We start from the raw sequence: 27707 nt of genomic DNA on the forward strand, positions 1-27707 counted from the left end.
AAAATTCTATTATTATTGATAATGCCGGGTTCGAACACGCCACCTTCGGCTCAAAACACCAATGGTCTAAACACTTAAAAGAAAACAATAAAATAAACGAAGAACGATAAAAGAAAGATTAAATAACTCGAAATAACTATAAACTTGATTGATTTTTCTCTTGAATATGAATCATAAACAAAGACTAGACCTCCTTTTATAGACTACTAACTTTCCTAGATAGACACAAACTAGGCTTTCCAAAATAAAAGAAATACTTGAAATAAAGAAACTCCCTAAACCTAGATTCTTTATGAATCCTACTATAATTAGAACTTCCCTAAACTAATAAACTAGCCGACTAGGCTATAGATGTGCGGGTCGGCGGGCCCGGCCCGGATGCTCCTGCATCAGCTCCCCGTTCCCCAGAAGGTTCGTCCCGGACCGAATCCTGGATGATGTGTAATTCCTCTGAACCGTCCGCAATTGGTAACAAAGTCACAATCTTCTTATTCCATGGAAATTCATAAACGTTCAAACGACCACGGTTAGTAGCATCCACATCCGATTGCCATGGTCGTCCCAAAATAATATGGCATAAATCCATGTTTGTAACATCACAAGTGATATTGGACACGTACTCGGAACCAATCGAAAGAGTAAAAGTACACATACGGTCAACACGTGTAGTAGTATCAGATTTAATCCAAGCAGTTCGATAGGGGTGTGGTTTTGGTATCGTAGGAATACCCAAATAATCGACTAGTCTAGCGGAAATTAAATTTTCCACACAACCGTTATCAATAATAATAGTACACACTTTGTCTAAAACGGTACCCCTTGTAACAAACAAGTTTTGACGCTGAGAAATTTCCTTCTCAAAAGGTGTTAAAAGAACTCTTCTAGTTACTAACATAACACAGTCACCGTTGTCGAGATCTAAATTGACATGTTCGAGTTCCTCGTTGTCCGAATCGGAGTCAGACTTCTTTTCTACCAAATTTGCCTTACCGCGAAGTGGACAATTATTAGAATAGTGACATGTTTCAAAACAACGAAAACACTTTACCGGTGGAGGTTTCTTGTACGGCTCACGGTTTTGGGTCCGTCATCCGTAGTCTTAGAACTTTCTGGTTCGTCCGGAGTCGTTCGACTGGTGTTTCCTTGAGTATTGTGTATACGGTAGAGAGAACGAGAATCAGACTCAAAAGAACGAGCCACACTGATACATTCAGACACTGAAAAGAAGGATCGTAAATTAACGAGGTCTTTAATATCGTGTCGAAGACCGTCTTTGAATTTCTCAATCTTCATGGATTCCAAATCCGGTAGATTAAGTCTAGTACTTAGACGATGAAGTTCCGAAGCATACTCTCCGACTGTTCTTCTTCCTTGTCGACAACGAAGATATTCAGAACACAATTGATTTTCGTAATCAGGAGGTAGAAATCGAGCCATCATAATTGGTTTTAGTTCAGACCAAGAAGAAAATGGTGGAAGGTTTAATAAACGCCGATGTTCGGATTCCTGTTTCCACCATGTAAGAGTGGTTTTAGACAAATAACCAGTAACACAACGTACCTGTTCTTGTCCCTTAACCTGCATAACATCAAAAAAAATCTCTAGACGGGAAATATAATCTAAGAAGTTTTCTATATTAATTGAGCCGTCATAAGTAGGGATGTCCATTCGGATACGATAAGAAGAGCCTTGTTGGTAATCGTTGTCGTAGTCGGATGGATGAATCTCGGTTTCGGTCTGTTGGTTGTAGTGATGTGTCGATCGGTTCCCTATTGGTCGTGCGATTTGTCTGATAATGGGTGGAGCTGGTTCACGGGTGGTGGTTCGGGGAAGAGGTTGATCGAACTCATGGGTATGGTGTTGGTTGAGGGTGAAATCAGTGTCGCGGTTTCGATGGAGAGTAAGGTAATCGGGTTGTCGGTTGGGGAATGTCTCGGCTGCACGGGTTCGTGGAGGTTGGTGGGTTTCGGTCAAACGGTTATCAGGATGGTTAAAGGGTTCCCGTTCTCGAGCTTGGGACGATTGGTTGGTGTCGATTTGTCGGTTGGATGAAGATGAACCTCGGGTTGGTGTTAGGTGGTGAGACATGGATTGGTCAAGGTTAGATTGGTGGTGAGGGGGTGTGTTATCGTGTTGTCTGGAGAGTTCAAGGTCTCAGTTTCGATGGTAGGAATGGGTATCAAGGGTTTGGGTGGATGGGTTAACAATGGTGGTGTTTTCTCTAGATCTTGTGGTTTGTGGGTACTCGAGAGGAGGGGTTGAGTAGTATTTCCAGGGGTCAATGAAGGTGGGGTATGGGTGTGTGGGTATCGGTTGGGTATTGAATTGGTTAGTGATGGATTGGTGTGGTGGAAAGCTCTCGGGTCGGGTGGGTGTGTAGTGTTCGAGTGGTGAGGAGAGGTTGGTTAGGTGTTTACCGAAAGGTGGGTGTGTCGAGTCGGTGAAGGAGAAGGGAGGTGTTGTTGGAAGGGTTGTGGTGTTGGTGTATGGTAGGGGAAAAATCGGTGGAAGTGGTGTTGTTGGACACGGGTGTGTAATGGTATGGCTGAATATGGTGGTTGGGATTGGTGTGTGAATACCGATGGGTGTGTTGGTGGTGATTGGAGTTGGTTGGTGTGATAAGGTTTGGATCGTAGTGGAGGTTGATGGTGGTGATTTGGTACACATACTTTCGAGTTGACGGGATAAATTCTTGATGGAATCATTAACTTGATCGAATCTATGATCGATATGATTTGAATGAATAATGTCCCAGTCATAAATCTATGTGGCAATCCAGTCATAAATCTATGTGGCAATCTAGTCATCATCTAGGTTTCGTAGATGGAAGCATCGACAAACCCACCGATCCTAATGAATTAGAACAATGGGGACGATGTAACGATCTTTTTTCTAGTTGGCTTATCAATTCGGTAGACCCACCTCTACGATCATCCATCTTATACGATGAGATGGCATCCGATATATGGCATAATCTCTATGACCGATTTCATCAAAGTAATGCTTCAAAACTTTTCCAACTCAAGAGAGCAATTTCTTGTCTTAAATAAGACAATTCCGACGTTTCAACGTATTTTACGAATCTCAAGGCTCTTCAAGACGAACTCAATTCCTTGTTGATCACTGAGCCTTGTACATGTGGTCATGGTCGTTCCTTGGTAGAAAGAACAAACCAAGATAGAGCCATGGAGTTTTTTCAAGGACTTAATGATAGATTCTCATCTATCCGGAGTCAAATTTTGTTGATTGAACCCTTCCCATCAATCCTACGTATTCATTCCCTTATTAAACAAGAAGAGGTTCAACAAAATCTCATTGCTCCTATGAATATCGACTCCAACAACGCTGCCCTTGCCGTTGGGACTAATGAGTATAATCAAAATCGATACAACGGTTCGGAGAGGCAACGTACAAAACGACCTCGACCCTTTTGTGACAATTGCAAGATTCTGGTCATGATGTTGAAGGAGTTGAAGGAGTTGAAGGAGATGTCCTTCGACCAAGGTGACAATGCGAACAATTTGTCGGATAGGATAATTGATGTGGAAGATCATCAAGTCCGATTGATTTAGGGATCGTAGAGTTGTACCTAGAGACCAACTACGATCGTCGAATTACGAAGTAATTCGCGGCTAACTTCGATCGGATCCTACAACGGGTTACACATAAGAGTGACAAATTGATCTAGGATATGACTAGTGGGAGTGAGATATAATCATGGGAGTGTCCCATAAACATATCTCATAGGCCTAAAAAGGAATTAGGCAAAGATAGTACAAAAAGGCCAAAAACAGGGTTTTTGGGCCTAGGCCGATTCGGGCACTTTTAGGCCTCGGATTGGGCTGATTTTTGGAGGGACGTTTCCTTATGTTATGAATATTAAATCTGCCAATTTTGGCTGGTTTTGGACGTCATCTCCTTAGGGAATTGAGAAAATACCAATAGTTGCTATTTTCGACTATTTCCCTAAATCTTATTCTAAAGGGTGTTTTGGGAAACCTAAAAGGAGGTGGATTCTTATTAGGGTTCTATATAAACACTCTTAGGGCAGAGAATAAGGTGTGGAATTTCTCTCTAAGCTTTCTTACTCTACCACATCAAGTAGAGAGGAGAAAGTGAGCTAATTCCCAAGCTATCTTCTAGTCAAGCAAGAAGAAGGTCTTCTTATTATCCAACCACCATTGGTGTGCTAGCTATACAACAAGGTGGGAGATCAAATTGATTGCTCGTGTCCCAAGTAGAGGAGCTACACTTGAAGCTCTTGGTCTTCTTCAATCAATTCAACTAGTTCGAGGGAAAAGCGATTAAGGTAATCTACTATCTCCATTAGATTAATTACTAGTTTTGCATGTGATCCTGGGGATACTAGTGTAGACATTAGATGTCTTATTTCCGCTATAAACACTAGTATAAGGGTGTAAATCCCTTCAGTGGCGTCAGAGCCTCTTGCAATTAACTAGTTTTTGCTAAGAATCGAACTAGTTCATATTAGATATGATTGAGAGTTTGATAAATTAAGTTTATAAAAGTATTTTAAAAGTGTTTTAAAATTATTTAAACTCACAATTTGATATTATTGAATGATTCAATGAATTTCAAATTGAGAATCAAATTGATGATTAAAAGTGTTTTAAAAGACTCAATTTGATTGAATTTCAAACTAATCTATGCTTGATTAAGTTGATAGTTATGCTTAAAAGGTTTTAAAACATAAAATTTGATTAATTTTGAATTGGATTCAAAGATTTTTCAAAATTGATTTCAAAATTGTTCTTTGAAAAATTTCAAAAACCTAGACTTTGATCCAAAATTAGTTGATTAAGAGTTGTTTTTAAGTTTTGGAAACTTTTGAAAAACTAAAAGGAATTTCAAAATTTTGAGGAAAATTTTAAAATTGGAAAATAGCAACTTAGAGTTGCATAAGAAAAGAAAAAATTTTTTTGGAAACTAGGGTTTTGAAAAACCCTAGTGTCCGGCCAGGAAGCTTCCTGGCCGGACCAGAAGCTCCTGGATGCGTCCTCTGGACGCGTCCAGAGCAGCTGCTGAGAAGCGTCTAGGACGCGTCCAGAGCAGCTGTTGGGACGCGTCTTGGAGACGCGACCAGCAGCTGCAGAGGGAGCTTCCTGGACACGTCTAGGACGCGTCCAGAGCACTCGACCAGACGCGTCTGGGAGGTTCTAGGTGTCTCGGACTAGTCCGAGACACCTAGTGCTGGTCCGGTCCAGTACCAGACACGTCTAGGACGCGTCTGGTACATGGACTAGCGTCCTGGCTCCGGCCAGGACGAGACCAGGCCTTGATAGGCCTCGGCCAGGACATGCCGGCCCAATGGGCCGTGCTATGTCCGGACCTTGTCCGAGCCCCTTTTTGGGCTTGGGCCGGGACTTGTCTAGGACTTGTCCCGGGCTTTTTCGAGGCTTTTCGGACCACAAAAAGGGACCATCATTCGAGTGGGAGTTTTTGCCAAAATTTCTTCCGATTCCAACCAAATAATTCCAAAATCAATCCGGGCCATCCAAGGGCCCAAAACGGATTTCTCTTTAAATTGATTTATGAAATCATTAAGAATCGAACCAATATTTTTTCCGAAACTGACCCGGGCTTCCTCGAGCCCAAAACGGAGTTTTTCTTAAAAGTTGATTTTAGAAATCATAAAAGATAAAATCTGAACGCACCATTAGTTGAATTCTTCGAATTTAGACTTAAGGTCCGTAATGTGACGTGTGATGTCAACAAAAGTATCTCCCAAGATAATCATGCATATATAATTCTTAGCCTTGATATATTATATGATTGCATGTGATGAGAATGCGGGAAACTAGTATGGCCATAGATTTATTTCTTTATTCTTGTTTTAAGCACGGATGGGTGCATGCTTTGTAATTAATTTTAATTTCAAGTTTATACGATCTGCGAATCTTTAGAGTCTTGTAATTAGAGTTTAGGGTCTATGAGTCCATTGAAGAAACTCGAGGATGAAGAAATCAATGCAGGTTCAAAGATGGCGATCCAAGACGAACCAAAAGGCGAAACAAGTAGAAAACCAAGGGAGATTAGATCTTCTAGGTTAGGGGCCATACTAGGATCCATATCTGCTTGATTTACTTTCTCGCGCGCATTTACTTACTTATTTACGCTTTATGTCGTGGATGTTAGTTAGGCTAAATAGTTCACTATAACAAACGCCAGACTAGCGTAAAAGTCCCCAAAACGTAATCTTGAGTAATCGCCTATCCAGATTAAGACACTCGTTGCGCCCTTGTTCGAGGAAGGTGGGTCGGCCTTCGCAGAGTACCTCCTCTACCTTGGGACAATGCGGGTAGGTCTATAGAAGAGGCCTACACGTCTAAATGGTTCTACTCAACGAGATCAGCAAGAGAGTCTTGGATACTCGAGGCAAAAGGATAGATTAGTCATTCATTAATGAAATCTATCAACCAAGAGTCATAAGGTATGATCAGTGAAGTAGTTCACTCACCCGGAACGACGGAGTCAAAGGGTAGGGCCTTCGTCCGCTTTACTCCGAAGAACTGGGGTTTTGGAATCACTTATTCAATCTGGGACGATTTTTATTGAATAATGTGGGAAAACTAAGTTTTTCAAAAACGATAACGAGTTTTAAAACTTTGCCATTTCTTTATGTAGTTTTAAGATGACACAAACGATTTCAACATTGAATCACACCTAAGGGAGGTGCTGATCCACTTCCTAGAATGGAAGAATGAATCCGAGAATAGTTCTCAGATTCAAAAGGAAGGTCACTAGAATACCCAATCCCAATGTTGACTCATACAAGAGAAGGTCAAAAGCCATTTGCAAGCAATCGTATAACATTCTCTTTGGAAGAGTAATGAATGCTAGCATAACCATTAAGACAAACTAAGGAAGAAATTCCTACAGAAGTCATAAATGGAGAGGTACGAGACCTCCAAGGCAATCTGAAAGTCATCCTAAGGGAAGACAACAGAATACATCTATCACCCAATTCAATATCGATTGAACAAAGATTGATAAAGACCTTAGATGAGTCACTCAGGTTGTTACAAACAAACTGAGCAGAACATACGGGAATATCCAGTCTAAGAAAGGTTCTTGAGATTTGGTACAAAGAATCTAAGAAAGAGATCTTGAGATTCAAAAGGGCAAAAGGATCAGTTGATGGGCCTAAAAGGTTACCCTAAATAGGTCTACACCCGCAAGTGCACGGGTGTCAAGTTGTAATAAATTCCGGTAAGACCGGTTCGTTCCTCAGAGACTAAGTGAAATCTATTCTAAAACTTAGAAATCATACAGTTTTGTTTGAAAATTGGTTTTGTGGTTTTAATAATAAAATACTGAATAAAAAATGAACTCAAATGGGGAGAAACCTAGGAATTTTAGATTCACCCATGAAACAATTAAAAAGACATTCAACAAACTAATCAAATACTTATTTCCTATCACTCAGAATTTCGGATAATGAACTATCCTAATTCCGGAAAGTATTTTCGTTAAAACAATCTTAACAATTTATGTATTCACCATTGTTATTAAATTAGTAACTATTCAACTATTACTCATCAACAAATAAGCATAGACCATCAAGGAATTTAATTCAAGCATGATATATCAAATCACGAAGCATGAGTAATGGAGAATTCGTTTAAAAGTAATTACCAAGTGTGAATAATCTCATGAAGAACAATGAAATATTTGATTTGTTTATGAGTATATCTCTAAAAACCTCCTCATGCATGGGTTTCATCATCCTCTCTAGATGGAGATTAGAAAGTCATGTTTAAAGTGATTAACATAAAGACAGTGAATACAAAAGAAGATAAAAGAAAGAAATCACCAAAGAGTAATGCCTCTAAAAGATGCTCCAAAACCAAAGATAATGGTGGTGGATGATGAAGGTTTGATGATGTCTGGTTCCTCTCACAAGAACCTCTTTCAACACTCTCACTCCCAACCAAACCAAGAAAATTCTTAATGTTTCTCTGCTCTTTGCTTCATATAATAAGAAAATTACAAAGATTATGGTTAAAGTCTCTCACAAACCCTCTCCATCTCTCTACAATTCCCTCACTATTTTTTTTTGGAAAATAGCTATCTGTTTCTCTCTCTTAATCTTTTTCTCTCTCAACATGAACTAACCACTGTTTTACCACTTCTCTCTGTCTTCCTTCTCTCTCTATAATTTTTATTGAAGCTCAGGAAAGAAGAAGAACAGAGAAGAAGATGAAGATCAACACTAAGTTTACTCCCTTCCAAGATGAGATGATCTCTGCTCTCTGTTTACCACTGTTATATAAAGAAGAAAATCGAATCAGTAGCAATCTTTCTTCAATCTCAAGAGATATTTCCTTCTGTTTTTGATTAATCTATAGCTACTTCTCTCTCTCTCTTGCTTTCCATTTCTCTGTCAATCTATTTCCATTTCAAAAAATATCCGGCAACCATTCTTCAGCTACTTTGAATCTTCACAACTCAGCTCTGTCATAAAGAAAGAAGAATGAACCGAAAATATCTATGATCTCTCTCTCTAACTACTGTAAATAGAGATTCCAGCAAATCGGCAGTAGAAATCTCCAGTCTATGTTTAATCAAAAATCTTTCTCTCTTCCTCTGTTGCCAATTCTGATATCTATCTTTCCTTTCTCTCTAGAGATTTATAAGAAGAAAAATATAAGAAATCAATTCTTTCCTTTTTCCTTTCTCTCTCTAAAAACTGCAACCAATCTTTCTTCTAAGAACAGCAACCCAATCTACAAAAATCTCCAGCTATCCCTCTCAATCTCCAAATCACGTTCTCTGTTATTCCTTCCATTTTCGAAAAGATCTTCAGCCACCCATTGCCTTTCACACACACATACACACTCTCTCTACTGTTTAGACTTGAAAATTTTAAACAAAAATAAGAGTAAAGGAAGGAGATGGGTATTGCTTAGTCAACGTGTAAATGTGTGGGTCATAGCTGTATTAGAGGATGATTCGGTGTACCAAGCAGCAATATAACACGTTGCAACGGAAGTCCATATAAAGCCATGTGACAGCAACCGATTCCAGCCGCTAGATGCGTTCACATTGATGGTAGTATATTGCGTCAGGTTACATGATATCAAACCCTCGAAATTCCAAAATGCACCGGCCTTGTGACAGAAGCTAACCCACACTCGAGCTGCTCTGTACACGTGTCCATCTTAGGCTTTGACCTATTGACTTTGACCACATCTTTGACTTGCTATAATCTCCTCATCCGGACTCCGATTTCGCTTCCGTTTTCGGCTATGAGCTCGTCTTGGACTCTATTTTCCATCATGGTATCAACATTGACCAAAAATACCAAACTATCCTCATCACCAAAAGACCAGAATGCCCTTAGTATGTCTTTCTCCCGATTTTAACCGTTTTTCGCACTCAATTCCATAGAAGACACCTGGACAAGAGAAACAAGCAAATCATCAGAGTAACTGCTCGAAATTGACTAACTAGTCCGAGTTAAGAGATTCAGATGGGACATTTTTATGTCTCATCAAACATCCCCAAACTTAGATTTTGCTAGTCCCCGAGCAAAATAAATAAAAATAAAACTAAACCCATTTCACCACTTTCGTAGGGAATCACGATTGCACTTAGCACGTGCAACAAGCCGTTAAACCTCTAGGTTACCCTAGAGGACGAGTTTTGTCTCGTGAGGGTTTGCAGTGAATCTACCCACAAAATTCAAAATTTCAAAAATCTAAAAGGGTCTAAATATGACATGGACCAAAAATGTTTATCCGAAATAAGTTTTTGAAAGCTTATAGAAACAAAATCCAAGTCAAGCAGACCATACAAATGCTAAAAATCCCTTCACTAGTAATCTAAACTCAAAGTGCACGTGACCAGCCAATATAAGTATCATTTCAGTTTTGAAAAGACAAGACCTTGATTACCTTCTCAATACATTTCGCCTCGACTACTGCCTCACGGTCATACACTCAAAAATTAAAGTCACTCAAGAATGGTTCACTCTATGTGTTAGTAGGAATATGAAGGAAAACTTAACACATGAAAAAGACGGACTAAAATTTTGTGTACGACTGATCTCAAAGAAAGGAAACAACCACTAATATGGAATGGGGAAGCTAACCAACTCTTCTCACCTGATCTACTGTCTAACAATGCTTCCTAAAGGTCGATAGACACTAATGATGATATGACTAGAACCCCTTAGAACTCGACGTCTTCAAATCTTCAAGAACTACTTCAAGGGATAAACACTTAAACTAAACAAACACACTTTTTTCTTTGATTTTTCTAATTTTTTTTTTTTTTTTTTTTTTTTTTTTTTTTTTTTTTTCAGTACACTGGTACTATGCTCAAAATACAAATACAACTTTCTTAACACTTTCCTTGGGTAAAATTCTCTCCACTTTGTTTCATGCCTTATTCTCAGGGTTCTAAATGATGAGGTTCCTATCTTCCTCTAGTTGACACTGTTTTCAAGTTTCTCAGACTACAAGAAAAAGGTTTACTTCCTGATGACATCCCTAGTGGTTGTAAAATTTGAACTCAGGAGATCAAATGAGTTCGTTTCAATATTGCGAGGTTGAGTAGCTCTTCACTCTACTCGGAATTAGCTCAGAAGAGATCACTCAAAACAACAAGAAAGGCTCAGAATCTCACATAGGTTAAGTCTCCACTAATGATCGATTAAGTTCTCTCAGAAAAGTCAACTCTTCACCTATCTAACACTCACATGGCTAGTGCACAAACAACTTCAAAACTCGAAATTCGTGGAAAAACCTTTAGCAAACGGATAGTCTGACTAACTAGACTCTATAACTATTAACAAGCAAAAACAACTAGACTCTCATTTTCAATCCAAAAATTTTAAAATTTTGAAAAATTTTGAACCCTTTTGAATTTTTGAAATAAGGACTTAGCAAAAAATTCATTCCCCTATCCCCAAACTTAAACCGAACATTGTCCTCAATGTTCTGAAGACTATGCAAAAAATAACAGGGTGAAGGGAGAGATATTACCCGATTCAGCGTCCTCTGCATGGGTTGCCTCCCAGAAAGCGCTAAGTTTAACGTCTTCAGCCAGACGAAACAGATGATTCGAAAAAATAATAAAAAAAAAAAAAAAAAAAAAAAATTAACCTACTGGATTACAGATATGTGATTAACTGTAAACCAATATTCGATACATCTGTGGGTCCACCCAAAACACAAATTTTTCAGTAAACGATAGTCTCACATTTTTGTGAATTGCAGAGAGTGCATGTGAGACTATCAAAGAAGAGGGGCAATCCCCAAACTTAGTGGATGCACAGTCCACTAAGTAACTATAAATACTCGGACCAATGACTAGAAAGTCATCAAAAGGATCGACATAACAATGAAGGGCCAATATATCCGTCGAAGGCAGAAAGTCATCTGCAAGTTTAGTGGATAGAATATCCACTATTTCCATAGACGTTCTCGAGGAGACATCTGAAGTGTCCCAAAAGGGATCAACAACCGAGTCTGAGACCATGTGAAAGGTCAAACTAGACTCTAAGGGTAAGGCAATATGCTCGGGGACCACGTCAAGGTTCATGGTTTCCTTAGGTAAACAGTCTGACAAACTATCTAACATGTCTCTACTGTCATCAATGTCCTCAAATACATCTGGAGTCTCGCAGTCATTCATAATATCATGCCTTCCTAGAATTTCATCTAAGGCTGACTCCTTACAAATCTCAAATGTCGGAAAGTTCAGAATAGTGTCATTCCCAAACTTGCTCATAGCGCCGTCATTCTGGATATCAACGTCTAATACAGTCCTATCATGGTGAGATGACATAGGTGGAGGAAGCAAGACAACAAGGTCATCAGACCTTTCAGGCTCTAGGGTATTATCAGTAAATTCATCGACATTTAACTTAGTACTAGGGTTAGACGTATTAACCTCGTCATCGTACCTAGTACCTTCCTGAGTTTGGGGTGGTGAACCCCCTTCCTCGTCGGCGAATAACTGTGACTTAAACATTTTCATCTGTTGAGCCAAGGACTCAGTATCCTGCTGCATTTGAGTCGTAAATTGTGACATAATCTCAATAAGACGACTCTCGGACTCTGATCGAGATCTATCTTCAAGAGTCTCCTCGTAATAAGGTTCGCTAGTGTAATTAAACGTAGACTCTTGATAATAACTTCCTCCGTACATATTAGGATCATACCTGTCTCTAAAGTCATTGGTCTCAGAATAGTGTGGACAATAAGGTCTCTCATATATATTTGGCGTCGGACCATATCCATCGCTAATCGGACCATCTCTACACATTTGTTGATAATCTCCTAATGTCATATGAGATTGATCAGGCTTATATGGTCTACTCCACTCACTAATCGGACTGTTTCTAGACATTCGTTTATAATCCTGAAATGTCATACCCGGTCGGTTAGGCTCGTCTCTACACATCTGCTGATAATCTCCTAATGTCATATGAGATCGATCAGGCTCATATGGTCTACTCCACTCACTAATCGGACTGTTTCTAGACATTCGTTTATAATCCTGAAATGTCATACCCGGTCGGTTAGGCTCGTCTCTACACATCTGTTGGTACTCTCCTAGGGTCATACCAGTTCGGTTAGGCTCAACTAGCCTATTCCCCTCGTTAAGTCGTTGACAATCTCTTAGAGTCGTACCACGTTGGTTAAGCCAGTCTTTACGCAACTGTTGGTATTCTCTTAAGGTTATATCAGTTCGGTTGATGACGGGTCCCTTTAGATCAAGGTCATCATCATCAACAGGGTACGTCCAACCATTAGAAAAATGCGCCATGATGGTCAGGCACGATCACAAGATGAGAATTGACACTTATGTAACTAAACTTGACTCCTTTCTTTTGGTCCAAAATTTTTTTTTTTTTTTTTTTTTTTTTTTTTTTTTTTTTTTTTTTTTTTTTTTAACACGAAAACCGAGGAAGCACTACTAAGATCTTATAAAAAGTACCCACTAACAGGGGATTCGTGGGTGATTAGAGAAAGTTACCTCCCGTTCGAGACGGGCGACGACCTTTGCAGACGACTCGGGCCACTCTCCCCGCGAGTGTTCGAACCCGAGGCTTCGTTTTGGTTTTTCGGTTACAATTTATGCCCTTTAAATTAGGGTCAAAACTTAAATCCAAAAATAAAGTCTAGAAAGTCTAAAGTCTCTCTCTCACCAAAAATAAAATAAAATAAAACTGTAAATTTCTTCTTTTCGACTCCTCCTCCTTGTTTGCGCCTTCTCTTTCGCTCCTTAATGCCCTGCACACCAAAAATAGAGAAGCAAGTCAAAGTGGCCAAAAATAAAAACTTACCAAAAATAAAAACTTTCCAAGTTTAGAAAAAATTTTGAACTTAGTCCCCGGCAGCGGCGCCAAAAACTTGATGGGCCTAAAAGGTTACCCTAAATAGGTCTACACCCGCAAGTGCACGGGTGTCAAGTTGTAATAAATTCCGGTAAGACCGGTTCGTTCCTCAGAGACTAAGTGAAATCTATTCTAAAACTTAGAAATCATACAGTTTTGTTTGAAAATTGGTTTTGTGGTTTTAATAATAAAATACTGAATAAAAAATGAACTCAAATGGGGAGAAACCTAGGAATTTTAGATTCACCCATGAAACAATTAAAAAGACATTCAACAAACTAATCAAATACTTATTTCCTATCACTCAGAATTTCGGATAATGAACTATCCTAATTCCGGAAAGTATTTTCGTTAAAACAATCTTAACAATTTATGTATTCACCATTGTTATTAAATTAGTAACTATTCAACTATTACTCATCAACAAATAAGCATAGACCATCAAGGAATTTAATTCAAGCATGATATATCAAATCACGAAGCATGAGTAATGGAGAATTCGTTTAAAAGTAATTACCAAGTGTGAATAATCTCATGAAGAACAATGAAATATTTGATTTGTTTATGAGTATATCTCTAAAAACCTCCTCATGCATGGGTTTCATCATCCTCTCTAGATGGAGATTAGAAAGTCATGTTTAAAGTGATTAACATAAAGACAGTGAATACAAAAGAAGATAAAAGAAAGAAATCACCAAAGAGTAATGCCTCTAAAAGATGCTCCAAAACCAAAGATAATGGTGGTGGATGATGAAGGTTTGATGATGTCTGGTTCCTCTCACAAGAACCTCTTTCAACACTCTCACTCCCAACCAAACCAAGAAAATTCTTAATGTTTCTCTGCTCTTTGCTTCATATAATAAGAAAATTACAAAGATTATGGTTAAAGTCTCTCACAAACCCTCTCCATCTCTCTACAATTCCCTCACTATTTTTTTTTGGAAAATAGCTATCTGTTTCTCTCTCTTAATCTTTTTCTCTCTCAACATGAACTAACCACTGTTTTACCACTTCTCTCTGTCTTCCTTCTCTCTCTATAATTTTTATTGAAGCTCAGGAAAGAAGAAGAACAGAGAAGAAGATGAAGATCAACACTAAGTTTACTCCCTTCCAAGATGAGATGATCTCTGCTCTCTGTTTACCACTGTTATATAAAGAAGAAAATCGAATCAGTAGCAATCTTTCTTCAATCTCAAGAGATATTTCCTTCTGTTTTTGATTAATCTATAGCTACTTCTCTCTCTCTCTTGCTTTCCATTTCTCTGTCAATCTATTTCCATTTCAAAAAATATCCGGCAACCATTCTTCAGCTACTTTGAATCTTCACAACTCAGCTCTGTCATAAAGAAAGAAGAATGAACCGAAAATATCTATGATCTCTCTCTCTAACTACTGTAAATAGAGATTCCAGCAAATCGGCAGTAGAAATCTCCAGTCTATGTTTAATCAAAAATCTTTCTCTCTTCCTCTGTTGCCAATTCTGATATCTATCTTTCCTTTCTCTCTAGAGATTTATAAGAAGAAAAATATAAGAAATCAATTCTTTCCTTTTTCCTTTCTCTCTCTAAAAACTGCAACCAATCTTTCTTCTAAGAACAGCAACCCAATCTACAAAAATCTCCAGCTATCCCTCTCAATCTCCAAATCACGTTCTCTGTTATTCCTTCCATTTTCGAAAAGATCTTCAGCCACCCATTGCCTTTCACACACACATACACACTCTCTCTACTGTTTAGACTTGAAAATTTTAAACAAAAATAAGAGTAAAGGAAGGAGATGGGTATTGCTTAGTCAACGTGTAAATGTGTGGGTCATAGCTGTATTAGAGGATGATTCGGTGTACCAAGCAGCAATATAACACGTTGCAACGGAAGTCCATATAAAGCCATGTGACAGCAACCGATTCCAGCCGCTAGATGCGTTCACATTGATGGTAGTATATTGCGTCAGGTTACATGATATCAAACCCTCGAAATTCCAAAATGCACCGGCCTTGTGACAGAAGCTAACCCACACTCGAGCTGCTCTGTACACGTGTCCATCTTAGGCTTTGACCTATTGACTTTGACCACATCTTTGACTTGCTATAATCTCCTCATCCGGACTCCGATTTCGCTTCCGTTTTCGGCTATGAGCTCGTCTTGGACTCTATTTTCCATCATGGTATCAACATTGACCAAAAATACCAAACTATCCTCATCACCAAAAGACCAGAATGCCCTTAGTATGTCTTTCTCCCGATTTTAACCGTTTTTCGCACTCAATTCCATAGAAGACACCTGGACAAGAGAAACAAGCAAATCATCAGAGTAACTGCTCGAAATTGACTAACTAGTCCGAGTTAAGAGATTCAGATGGGACATTTTTATGTCTCATCATCAGTCAAGTGAGACAAACATTTGATCAAAGAAAAGCAGTTGCCGAGTACATGATCAAGAGTATTCCTCATTACTGTGAATGTTTCTAAAACAATGGCTAGACCATTTAAAAGGAAACTACCTTTAGCACCTGGAGGACAAAAGGAATGGAATTATGAATTCCGGTTCCGTATCCTTGCTAACAAAGTTAAAAACAAGTATCGTAAAATTCCTTCATCAGGTATTTAAGACCAGATGAGCGGCTCAGTGGGAGCTTAAGGGAATTACATACTTGACTAAAAGAAGTAAAGATCCAAGAGGGAGCAGAAGCAGTAATGCTAAGGATGCTGAAAGGGATCAAAGTCTTCTTTTAGACACTGATCTAGCTTAGAACTTAATAGTGATTATTTTGTTCTTCTAGAAACATATGATGTTTTAAACCAGTGGTAAAATTAACTGAAGGTTAACATTGATAATGGCTAAAATCAAGAGATTCAAACTCATTAAACTTCAGCATTGTCAATTAGGTCTTAAGGACTAAATTGACAAAGTCACCCTTTTCAAAAGGCATAGAGACTAGTAATCTATTAGGACTCATACAGTGTTATGCAAACCTATAAGTTTACTTGCAGAAGCTAACGAGAGCTACTCCAATATGTACGCTGATAACTTCATGAAGTATGGAAACGTACAAATCATAAAGTATAAGTCAGAATGTTTGAAAGGTTCAAACAAAGTACAAACCGAAGTAAAGAATCATTTTGACAAGAGAGTTTAAGCCGTCCGATTAGATTGGAGTGGTGAAAACTTGAGTCAAACACTTGATAACCATCAAAGGGGTTAAGAAACCGTTTCCCAACTCGCTCCATGGAACACATCTGAGGGATGGTGGATTCAGTGAGAGTAATCGAACATTGCTATGCATAATTCGATCAAAGATGGGTTTAAGCCAGTCTTCCGAATATTTTGGGACATATTCTAGAAACCATTGTTTTCACACTTACCAAAGTCCGTCTAACAGCTAAGCTTTTAAAAGCATTACAAAATTAGCTAAAGTCTGGCGCAATTTCTTTAGAAGAAATTTGGGCTTTTTCCACAAGCAATCAAGAGAACAAAGTGTTTGTTGCTCATGATAGTATTCTTATAGTAATTAGCACACCTAGTAGTCTGGGAGAAAAGTACTAATTATTACAAGAATAAGTGGGAGAAAAGTACAAGTCGAATTAATTCGATCATGAGAAAAATCATGAAGAGTCATGAAGAACAATCATGAAACTTGTACAGGACGATTAAGTTCGACCAAGAGCAACAAACTGCGGCTCCTCGGAAAAGGAAAGGTTACATATATGATCTTGTAAACCCACCGCACAAAAGCGAATGTCATTCGCAGGAGAACTCTCAAAGCGAGTGAAAGTGTCTCTAAAGGAATATCTCAAAGTAGTTGAGAAAATTCCAAATTGTTGTTCAAAAGCCCTGAAAGGTCAAAATAAAATTTTAAAGACTCAGAAAATAAAGGTTATTTCTGAAGAGATAAAAGACCTGCGCAGAAACGGAAACTGACTCTAGATTTTGGCTAGAAGCCAAAATCATCGTGGAATCCATATCTCGTCAAGACATGAAGCTTGATAATTTAAGTCAACAGAAGACCTAAATTGTTTTTCCAAAATAGAAAACTGAGAAGGATGGAAACATTCATGTTTCCCGAAACGAGACAAGAAGAATAAGATTCTTCCAATCAAGTTATGTCCACAAGCATGCTTCAGAAATCTATCGACGGATTAAAAGCACGCAAGAGTTAGAATCTTCGATTCAAAAAGGCAATCAAAGAAGTTTGATTCCTGAGGAATGAAGAAAATCTTGAATCACGAGTTTCAAGAAGGTAAGTGGGAGAAACAAACCTTCCGGGTCCGTATGCTGAGTACATACAAAAGATTGAGTACGACATAAGATGTTGTGTAACAGTGAACACACTGACTCAATAAAAGGACCGCACACAAGGATGAAATGCCATTTTGGGCATCTGAAGATCATTAGCATTGATCAAAAGGATGATAGGATTAGAGAGACTCAGTACGCTGAGATGCTTGAGATCCGAAACAGAAAATCTAAGACTCGGAAAGTCTAAAAGATTTCGACCCAAAAACTCATGACAGAGGGCGTTGCAAAACTCGGAGTCTGAAAAGACACCGATGAGCTAGCACGCATGAGAGAGACATTTATGTTCGAAAACATAAAGTCAATCATGTTGGACATGATTAGCATTTAAACATCCGAATTCGGATTGGAAAACCGAAACACTACTTAGTACATCCTAGAAGGCTAAAGGATGAAGTAGTACAAAAATTGAACATGTCATCGTAGCAAACTTTCAGACATGGAAGGAAAGTAGGCTGAAAGTGTTTTAAGCCGGGAACTGTTGCAAATACTACATAAAGAATTAAAAGCCTTAACTCTAGTAAAAGTTACTAGATATTATCAAGGTTGAAGTTAGCAATCTTCAAATTAATTGATAATAAGCAAAGTTTAAAACCGACTACCACGGTAGTCAAACTAAACTGTCACCTAAGACAAGAATGAGATTCATACACAGTCTAAGGCATGAGGTATAAATTTAAACCTCGACAAGTAAAATTGAGTGGGTAAAAGGAGTTTTACGGAAGAGGCTCAGATTTACAAATCTCGTTATCAGAAATAATAGAGTTATTTCACAAGTCGTCTAAATTTGGTTTAGTATTTAAACGACAGTCCATTGATGATAAAACATTCCGAATAGGTTTGTCAGATACGTGATCTGATAAATGAAACCCTATTAAGTGAACTTGGAATATTTATTATCGAATCCCTGGTCCAGGTCATTGCATGGACAACAATGACTCACGAAGACTAGCACGGGAGTCGATGGGATAGCGCAGTTTCATGGGCTATAGGAATAGTATATTCTATTCGACTACGTGGGTGTGTAAAAGGTTTATACACTGGATAACCCTCAAATGAGAAGTACATCACTCGTGATGAACGTCAATACTTCTCATAAAGACAATTGGAGAGATTCCTCAAAACATGAGTGCTCCACTCATCTTATGTAAGGAATGCCCGACTTTGGTTCCGTTAAACGCCGCGCCATAAAGGAGGTTATAAAGGCGGATACTGGGAAGGACAGGATAGACATGAAGTTAAGTGGGAGTGCAAGAATGGATTGTGTCACCCTAATCACATTAGGTACAAAGTGTCTCAAGGCCACTTGATGAGTAGCAACTGAAAATGCGTGGCCGCGCTCAAACGGATTAAAAGTTAATCGTTTGTCTTTTACAGTTGTACTCGGATATCAAGAAAGTCTGAATGACATGACGTATCAGATGGGAGACTAAATTGACACGGGAATCGAGGCATTGCACTTGTTCTAAGTCCAAGTGGGAGTCTGAAGGAGTTGAAGGAGATGTCCTTCGACCAAGGTGACAATGCGAACAATTTGTCGGATAGGATAATTGATGTGGAAGATCATCAAGTCCGATTGATTTAGGGATCGTAGAGTTGTAGCTAGAGACCAACTACGATCGTCGAATTACGAAGTAATTCGCGGCTAACTTCGATCGGATCCTACAACGGGTTACACATAAGAGTGACAAATTGATCTAGGATATGACTAGTGGGAGTGAGATATAATCATGGGAGTGTCCCATAAACATATCTCATAGGCCTAAAAAGGAATTAGGCAAAGATAGTACAAAAAGGCCAAAAACAGGGTTTTTGGGCCTAGGCCGATTCGGGCACTTTTAGGCCTCGGATTGGGCTGATTTTTGGAGGGACGTTTCCTTATGTTATGAAAATTAAATCTGCCAATTTTGGCTGGGTTTGGACGTCATCTCCTTAGGGAATTGAGAAAATACCAATAGTTGCTATTTTCGACTATTTCCCTAAATCTTATTCTAAAGGGTGTTTTGGGAAACCTAAAAGGAGGTGGATTCTTATTAGGGTTCTATATAAACACTCTTAGGGCAGAGAATAAGGTGTGGAATTTCTCTCTAAGCTTTCTTACTCTACCACATCAAGTAGAGAGGAGAAAGTGAGCTAATTCCCAAGCTATCTTCTAGTCAAGCAAGAAGAAGGTCTTCTTATTATCCAACCACCATTGCTGTGCTAGCTATACAACAAGGTGGGAGATCAAATTGATTGCTCGTGTCCCAAGTAGAGGAGCTACACTTGAAGCTCTTGGTCTTCTTCAATCAATTCAACTAGTTCGAGGGAAAAGCGATTAAGGTAATCTACTATCTCCATTAGATTAATTACTAGTTTTGCATATGATCCTGGGGATACTAGTGTAGACATTAGATGTCTTATTTCCGCTATAAACACTAGTATAAGGGTGTAAATCCCTTCAGATGTTACTTCTTGTTATAAGATACATGGTTACCCACCCAATTATGGTCAACGCAATCGAAACCGCAACCGACAAGACCCTATGGCCAACTCGGTTTTGGATCAAGGGACGGGGGTGCCTACAACAACTTCATTAACCAATGAACAATATCAAAATGTCCTAGCTCTCTTGGAACGAACACCACAACCCACAACCCACAACCACTCAATCTAATGGCACCAACAAAGATCCTCTTATTAACCTAACCGGTAAGTATTCTTCTTCTTTTCATCCTCCATGGGTCATTGATTCGGGAGCCGCTAAACATATTTCCTCAAATCTTTCACGATTTTCTTCTTATTCCCTTGCACCACCGGACTTATATGTCTGATTACCGGACGGTTCCCGAGTCAAGGTAGATCACATTGGTACCGTCTATTTTACAAATAGATTTTATTTACAAGATGTGTGTCATATTCCATCTTTCCAATTTAATCTCATATCTATTTCTCAAATATCTAATTCACTTCGTTGTACCGTCCTATTAAACCGCAATTTGTGTATTTTTCAGGACCGAACAACGAGGACGGAGATTGGGCATGGTAGTCTTCATGATGACCTTTACTTCCTTTGCACGGAGCGTCCCATCCTTTCGGTTTCAAGTTTAGATAGTTCTAGTCATGAGTCTTTTTCTTTATGGCATTCCCGTTTGGGACATCCGTCTTTTAGTCGTTTTCAATTTTTTAATTCTAAACTTCCATGTTTAAATTTTAAATTTTTATCTAATAAAGTACCGTGCGATATTTGTCCACTTTCTAAACAACCTCGGTTACCTTTCCCACTTAGTACTTCTTCCTCCTCTCATATATTTGAGTTAGTACATGCGGATGTATGGGGACCCTTTCCGGTCCCATCCACCTCCGGGTGTAGATATTTTTTAACCCTTGTCGACGATTTTTCACGTTGTACTTGGATTTTTCTTATGAGTTCCAAATCGAACACTAGCAAATTCATAACTAATTTCTTCGATTATGTCTCCACACAATTCAATTGCAAAATCAAAACATTAAGATCGAACAATGGATCCGAATTCATGAACTCATATTTACAAAATTGGTTCATTGACAAAGGAATTGTACATCAACGTAGTTGTACTTATACACCCCAACAAAACGGGGTGGTTGAACGAAAACATCGCCACATTCTTGAGGTGGCCTGTTCTTTACGACTTCAAGCGAATCTTCCTCTCTCCTTTTGGGGTGAATGTGTATTAACCGCCGTTTAATTGATAAACAAATTACCAACACCCAACTTAAAGGGTAAGTCTCCTCATGAAGTTATACTCGGTTCTCCTCCGAATCTTTCCCACCTTCGTGTGTTTGGTTGCCTTTGTTATGCCCGAATTCCTTTGATCAAAACAAAGATGGATGCCCGTTCTTCCGCCGGCATTTTTCTTGGTTATCCTAGTGGACAGAAGGGATACCGTATTTACGACATCTCAACACGACGAATTTTTATTTCCAGAGATGTCACGTTTATCGAAACACGGTTTCCAATGTCCTCTTCTCCTCCGGCGGCAGCATCCTCTCAACGTCCTTCGCCACATCTGTCCATTGACGACAATGGTACGTTTGCCTTTCCGGCAACCGGTTCGAAACACACCGTCCAGACGACGGACAACAGCACCTTCTCTGACGAAGCTGCTGTTCCTGTCAGTTCTGGACAGGTTACCGACACAAGGGTGCCTTCAGACACCCCTGCTGGACCTGCTTCGGGTCCTCAACAGTTCACCACCCATTTAGAGGTGCCTGCAGACATCTCTGACGAGCCTCCCTGTCCAGGAGTGCCTTCAATGTCAGTCACTCCATCACCTACCGACGCCTCTTCGTCGCCTCCCTCGCCGAATGCCACTCCTACTTCGGATTCCGACGGCGAGAATTTCGGCCGACCCAAGAGGTCTCACCGGCCACCAGCCCATCTTGCGGATTACATATGTTCGAATACGAGCACAATCAAGTATCCACTTGAAAATTATTTCTCCATTAACTCGTTTTCCACTTCCCATCAACAATTTCTCTCTTCGGTCTTGTCAACTACCGAACCAACTTCTTTCACTCAAGCAATGAAGTCCTCCCATTGGAAAGACGCCATGGCCAAAGAAATTTCGGCCTTGGAAGAAAACAAAACTTGGACGATTACCAGTTTACCACCTGGCAAGAAACCCATCGGTTGTAAATGGGTGTATAAAATCAAATTCAATTCCGATGGCTCCATCGAACGCTATAAAGCACGTCTGGTAGCTAAAGGCTACACCCAAATCGAAGGATTGGATTACAATGACACTTTTGCTCCAGTCGCTAAACTAGTTACTGTTCGTGTCCTTCTCTCCATCGCCGCCATAAATGGCTGGACTCTTCATCAATAAGATGTTAATAACGCCTTCCTTCAAGGCGATTTGAATGAAGAGGTTTACATGAAACTTCCCCCCAGTTTTTCCTCTCAGAGGGAGTCTAAAGTATGCCAACTTTACAAATCCCTTTATGGACTCAAACAGGCCTCCCGTCAATGGTTTTCAAAATTTTCATCTGTTCTTACAGAACGTGGTTTTTCGCAATCGAAGAGTGACTATTCTCTTTTTACTTTTCATTCTCACTCCACTCAGATTTTTGTTCTTGTCTATGTAGACGATATAATTATCACGGGAAATAATGATCATGCTATTTCCTAGTTAAAAGTATTTCTCAATAAGGCATTCTCTTTAAAAGATTTGGGCCGCCTACAATACTTTCTTTGTATTGAAGTATCTCGCTCGTCACAAGGCATTTTTCTATGTCAACGAAAATATGAACTTGACATTCTAAAAGATTCTGGACTAACCGCTGCACGTCCTTCGGAGTTTCCTACGGAACAAAAACTCCGCCTCTCTCCCACCGACGGTACACCATTGGCCGATCCGTCAATTTACCGTTGCCTCATCGGCCGACTTCTTTATTTAACGGTTACACGATAGGTTATCACCTTTGCCGTAAATAACCTCAGTCAATTCATGCAAACACCTAGTCAAGTACACTTAGACGCCGCTCATCGCGTACAACAATACTTGAAAGGTACACTTGATAAAGGAGTCTTCTTATCCGCAAACAGCTCTCTCCATATTACAGGATACTGTGATTCAGATTGGGCTGGTTGTCCTTCAACCCGTAGATCAACTACAGGATACTTTACAATGATTGGGTCCAACCCTCTTTCTTGGAAATCAAAGAAACAACCTACAGTTGCCAAATCTTCGGCAGAAGCAGAATATCGAGCTTTAGCCATACTCACATGTGAATTACAATGGCTCAAGTATTTATTACTTGATTTTGGAATCGATCACTCCGACCCGATGACAGTTTACTGTGACAATCAGGCCGCTCTCCACATTGCTGACAATCCCGTCTTCCACGAACGTACCAAACACATTGAGATAGATTGCCACATCGTTCGTGAAATGATCAAAGACAACGTCATTGCCACGCGCTTCACCAGTTCAGATAATCAGTTAGAGGATATCTTTCACAAAGCCACTTGGGGCAGAACCGTTCAAGAACATTATTGGCAAGTTAGGCGTTACTTTCATTCCCGCTCTAACTTGAGGGGGAGTGTTGGAAGGTCTACTCCACTCGGCTAAACCGAGTGGATTAGGTCCACGATTAGGATAGGATTCCTCATATAATTAGGTTTCCTAGTATGATTAGGATTGTTGTATTTAGATAAAACATGATTAGATAGAGATCATAAGAGTTTCATATCTCTAAAACTTCTCCAATGTAAACCTATATAAAGGGATCCATACATGATGTAAAATACAAGTTGTAGTAAATAAACAAAGGTATTTACCCATCTCTCTCTCTATCTCTCGATCAACACTTCATCACTATCACCTCTCGGTTTCACCCGAGAAGCTTCATCATCTACTCTCGGTTATACCCGAGAGCTTCAAGCTATCAACCTCGGCTATACCCGAGAACCCACATCATCATCCTCGGCTTCAACTGAGAGCTAGCAAACTCACTTCAATCTCTCTCGGTTTTCACCCGAGCTCTCCCTCCATAACTCGGCTTCATCCGAGTTTATCACATAGAGGTTTTTACCTTTTCACAATTCCAACTAAAACACAGGCTAAGGCATTACAAACAAAAACATGTTTGGTTTCAACCGTATCAAACACAATTTCTTTGACTCGTTCTTTACTCAGTTTCTCTCAATAACCCATAAAATAAACAAGCAAAATCACAATGTAACCCTTCATCTCCTGAGGTTAATTTATCGAAAGGAAGTTAAACCTAGCATTAACCCACATTTTATAAAAACAATTCAAGTCTCTTATCCTATTTCAAAGACTTCAAGGAATTAAAGTCGGTGCGGTTATATCAATGAAACCTAGCAAGGATGCTTTAAGAGGAGGATCTTGTGAGATTATATCAATGCAAATATATTATGGAGGTCGGTAAAAAATCCATAAAAGTTAGAAACTATAATGGGAATATATAAAAAGTAAACAAGGAAGAACTTATCTGGCTGATGTTTGTGACTTGATCTTTTCGTGAGAACATGTTGAAGAAAATCAACCAAATTGGTAGGATCGGAGAAGAAATATGCCCTCGTTCACATGCACAGTGTATTTTTTACACATTCCAACTTTGTTTGTTTTAAATTTATGAGGACTCCCTTCCTCAATGAAGGCTACCACCAAAATACTTTCTAATAAGAGTATGCCATTTATCACAACACTGAATACCATAACTTCATCGCACAACTCTCACTATCCGAATTCCCTGCCACCTATGCGTAGCCTTCATCCAATAATGTTCTCTATTGTTTCTAGTTGCAACTTCTCTCTCGAGTTTAAATTTAATCTTGTCATAGTAGTCCTAATCTCCATCCAAATAATGCTTTAAGATTGTTAGAAAATTATAGTCTTCGAATACACAAAGAAGAGTAAAAGAAGAGGGATGGAGATTAGAGGCTTGAAACGTGTACTAGGTACACTTTCCTTAAAGCAATATTTGCCCCCTCTCATCGAGATTACTTGAAGGTTACTAGGCAAATTGCTTCCCAAGATATGACAAGCCTTTGTGAAATTGCATCAAGTAATTAATGAAGATTTCACGATAGGAGCATAAGAACATTAAGATTATGGCAAAGATATTTGTTGACACAAAATTTAAATAATAGTTTCTTCTCTCTCAAATTCTCTACACTTTGATATATGTTAATTACCAAATCAGATTTGAGAAACACTTATTTATAGAAATCAAAAGACATCTATAATGAAAAGTTGTATCTTCTCCAAAAGATAACTATTAGTAATTAAACTTGAATTCAACTATTAATGTGAATAGTCACAATTATTTACAAATCTCTTTCAACTTTGAATTCAAACTATTATTGTCAATAGTCACAATTATTTAATTTTAACTTTTAATTAGTATAGTATTAATTTTATTAATATTGGCCAAAAATTCCAACATATTCTTGGAGATTTTGCTACACTCAAGAGTTTATTCTCACAATTAAAGACTACAATTCTATTTGGATTCATATCCTATAAATTAGTCTATCTCATCGAACTTTAGAGAAGAACAGCAACCCAAAGAATAAGTATTTGTTGCTTTAAGAAAATATGGAAGGTAAAATTGTTAGAAAGATGTTGAACGTGACTATTTTGTTCATTTTTTTTTTTTTTTTTTTGTTGAGAGTACTTATGATGTTGGAGATGTTTTATCAACAAGTTTCAGCACATAACCTAAGTTGTATTGCGGATTGCATAAAGAAATGTGCTGCCCCCCCCCCCCCCCCCGATCCAGGTATAGGCTAGATCTCTCCATGTGTGATTATACAATATATATACTATTATGAAAAATGTTTGTACAGAATGTGGTTGTATAACTGAACTTTTTATGTATTATGGTAGCACTAAATATTTTTTTCTTAAAACTCTGGTAATTGGCAGGGGCAGTGATGTGTCTTACTACATGTCTTCAAAAATGTATCTAGCAATATCTAGTCAATTTCGAGAATCAGAATAAAAAGCTCTTGTTGCAGTAAATGGGTGATGTGAACACTTAGTTTATCAATGTATGCTTTCGCGATATTAAATAAAGTATCTCCCTTCAATGTCTGGAGCTTTTTGTCCATTTTTTCATTGGCTATATCTGCATACCTTTTTGCAATTACTTTATACGCTTCAAAAATTTAATTAGCACAACAATGCATCAAAATAGGATGACGAAAGTCTCCAAAAAAGATAAATGAGATTAAACATCTCACCGCTTATGTTGTTACTTAATTGTCCAAGTTATTTTTTTCCTTCATTAAGATATTGACACGTCATTTTTTTCCTTCATTTTTCAGTAAAATTACAAATGTGTCATCCATTAAGATAATGACACGTCAATTATTTCTTTCTTTTCCTATAAAATAAGTGCCTATTCATGAAAGAAAATCTCGTGTTTAATATGTACTGTACAAAACAAAATGTACAGTACATAATGTTAAGAACAAAACATAAAAATATTTCCTCTACATTCTTTCCAAAAGGTAAACTATAACACTGAAAATTTATAAGATATTTTATTATGTACAGTACATAAAAAAATTTCCTATACATTCCTTCCAAAACGTAAACTATTTCACTGAAAATTTACAGGATATTTTGTTTATGTACTGGATATTTTTTAAGTACTTCGATCTGGTTTAAAGATACCAAAATTGCTATTATTCGATTTCATTTTTAAGAAATCTCAGATCTTGATTTTAAGATCCATGAATCCAGAATCATCAATGATCCTTGGAATTCTGAACTCAAATCAGAAATTTCTTCACCATTTAATTTTTATCAAATTTGTTCAAGAAAATAAACTCAAACTTGTTCAAGAAAAAAATTCAAATTGTCCAAACACTTTATGCAAGTTTGATGATGAATCCTTCAAATTTCTCCTTAAAACCCTATTAATTTTTTCTTCATTAATTTATAAATAAAATTTTAGAGAGAGGATAAATAAAATATCTGTACATTTTAAAGAGAGAAATGATGAAGGAAATGTAGAAAGAAATAAAGGAAAATGAAGGTTTCCTTCTCAGATGGGACATGTAGCAAATGAAAAGATTTACTTTTGTCAGAAAAATGGAAGATTTATTTTTTTGTACTGTAAAGGGTATTTCGGGATGTAAAAAAACAGAAAAAAGTGACGCTTTTCTGTGCATTTGAACCTGCACGTTATTTTTTTCTCTTTGGCGGGGCAGAAACTTATTAACCCCCCAGTTTTTTGGGCTCCAACTCATTTACGGATTAAATTTTGGGTTATTTCCCAAATGGTCCCCTAGTTTATGACCAACTTCTCGCTTAGCTTCCTAGTTTATCGAAAATACTCAGATGACTCCTTTTTAGATTTTAACGTCATAAGACTGTTAAAGTCAGATTTTCATTTCCAAACTTACCCTTCCATGTTGTCACCCTATTTTTGATGTGTCACTTCAAATCTGTTTGCTTCATTTTCCAAAATAAACTTTTTGTCATTTTCAAAACTTTACCCAACTTAAACCTCTTTCTTTCTCTCTAAACGTGCTTTCTCTCTTTCTC

At 38.3% G+C, this 27707-nt stretch overlaps 1 protein-coding gene across 1 annotated transcript; it reads right to left on the bottom strand.

The window, feature by feature from the left end:
* Positions 1 to 1044: 1044 nt before the first annotated feature.
* Positions 1045 to 15741, bottom strand: LOC147549441 (uncharacterized). The gene is made up of 3 exons (XM_086668302.1): positions 12600 to 15741; positions 11503 to 12545; positions 1045 to 1578 (listed from the first exon to the last, which is right to left on the bottom strand). The coding sequence occupies exons 1-3, from the start codon at positions 12796 to 12798 to the stop codon at positions 1045 to 1047; spliced, it is 1776 nt and encodes a 591-aa protein (XP_086524428.1). The 5' UTR covers positions 12799 to 15741.
* Positions 15742 to 27707: the final 11966 nt, after the last annotated feature.

This window comes from Eschscholzia californica, unplaced genomic scaffold (genome assembly GCF_041429995.1).
Source record: "Eschscholzia californica isolate CP2 unplaced genomic scaffold, dmEscCali1.0.p SCAF_3, whole genome shotgun sequence".
Lineage (NCBI taxonomy): Eukaryota > Viridiplantae > Streptophyta > Magnoliopsida > Ranunculales > Papaveraceae > Eschscholzia > Eschscholzia californica.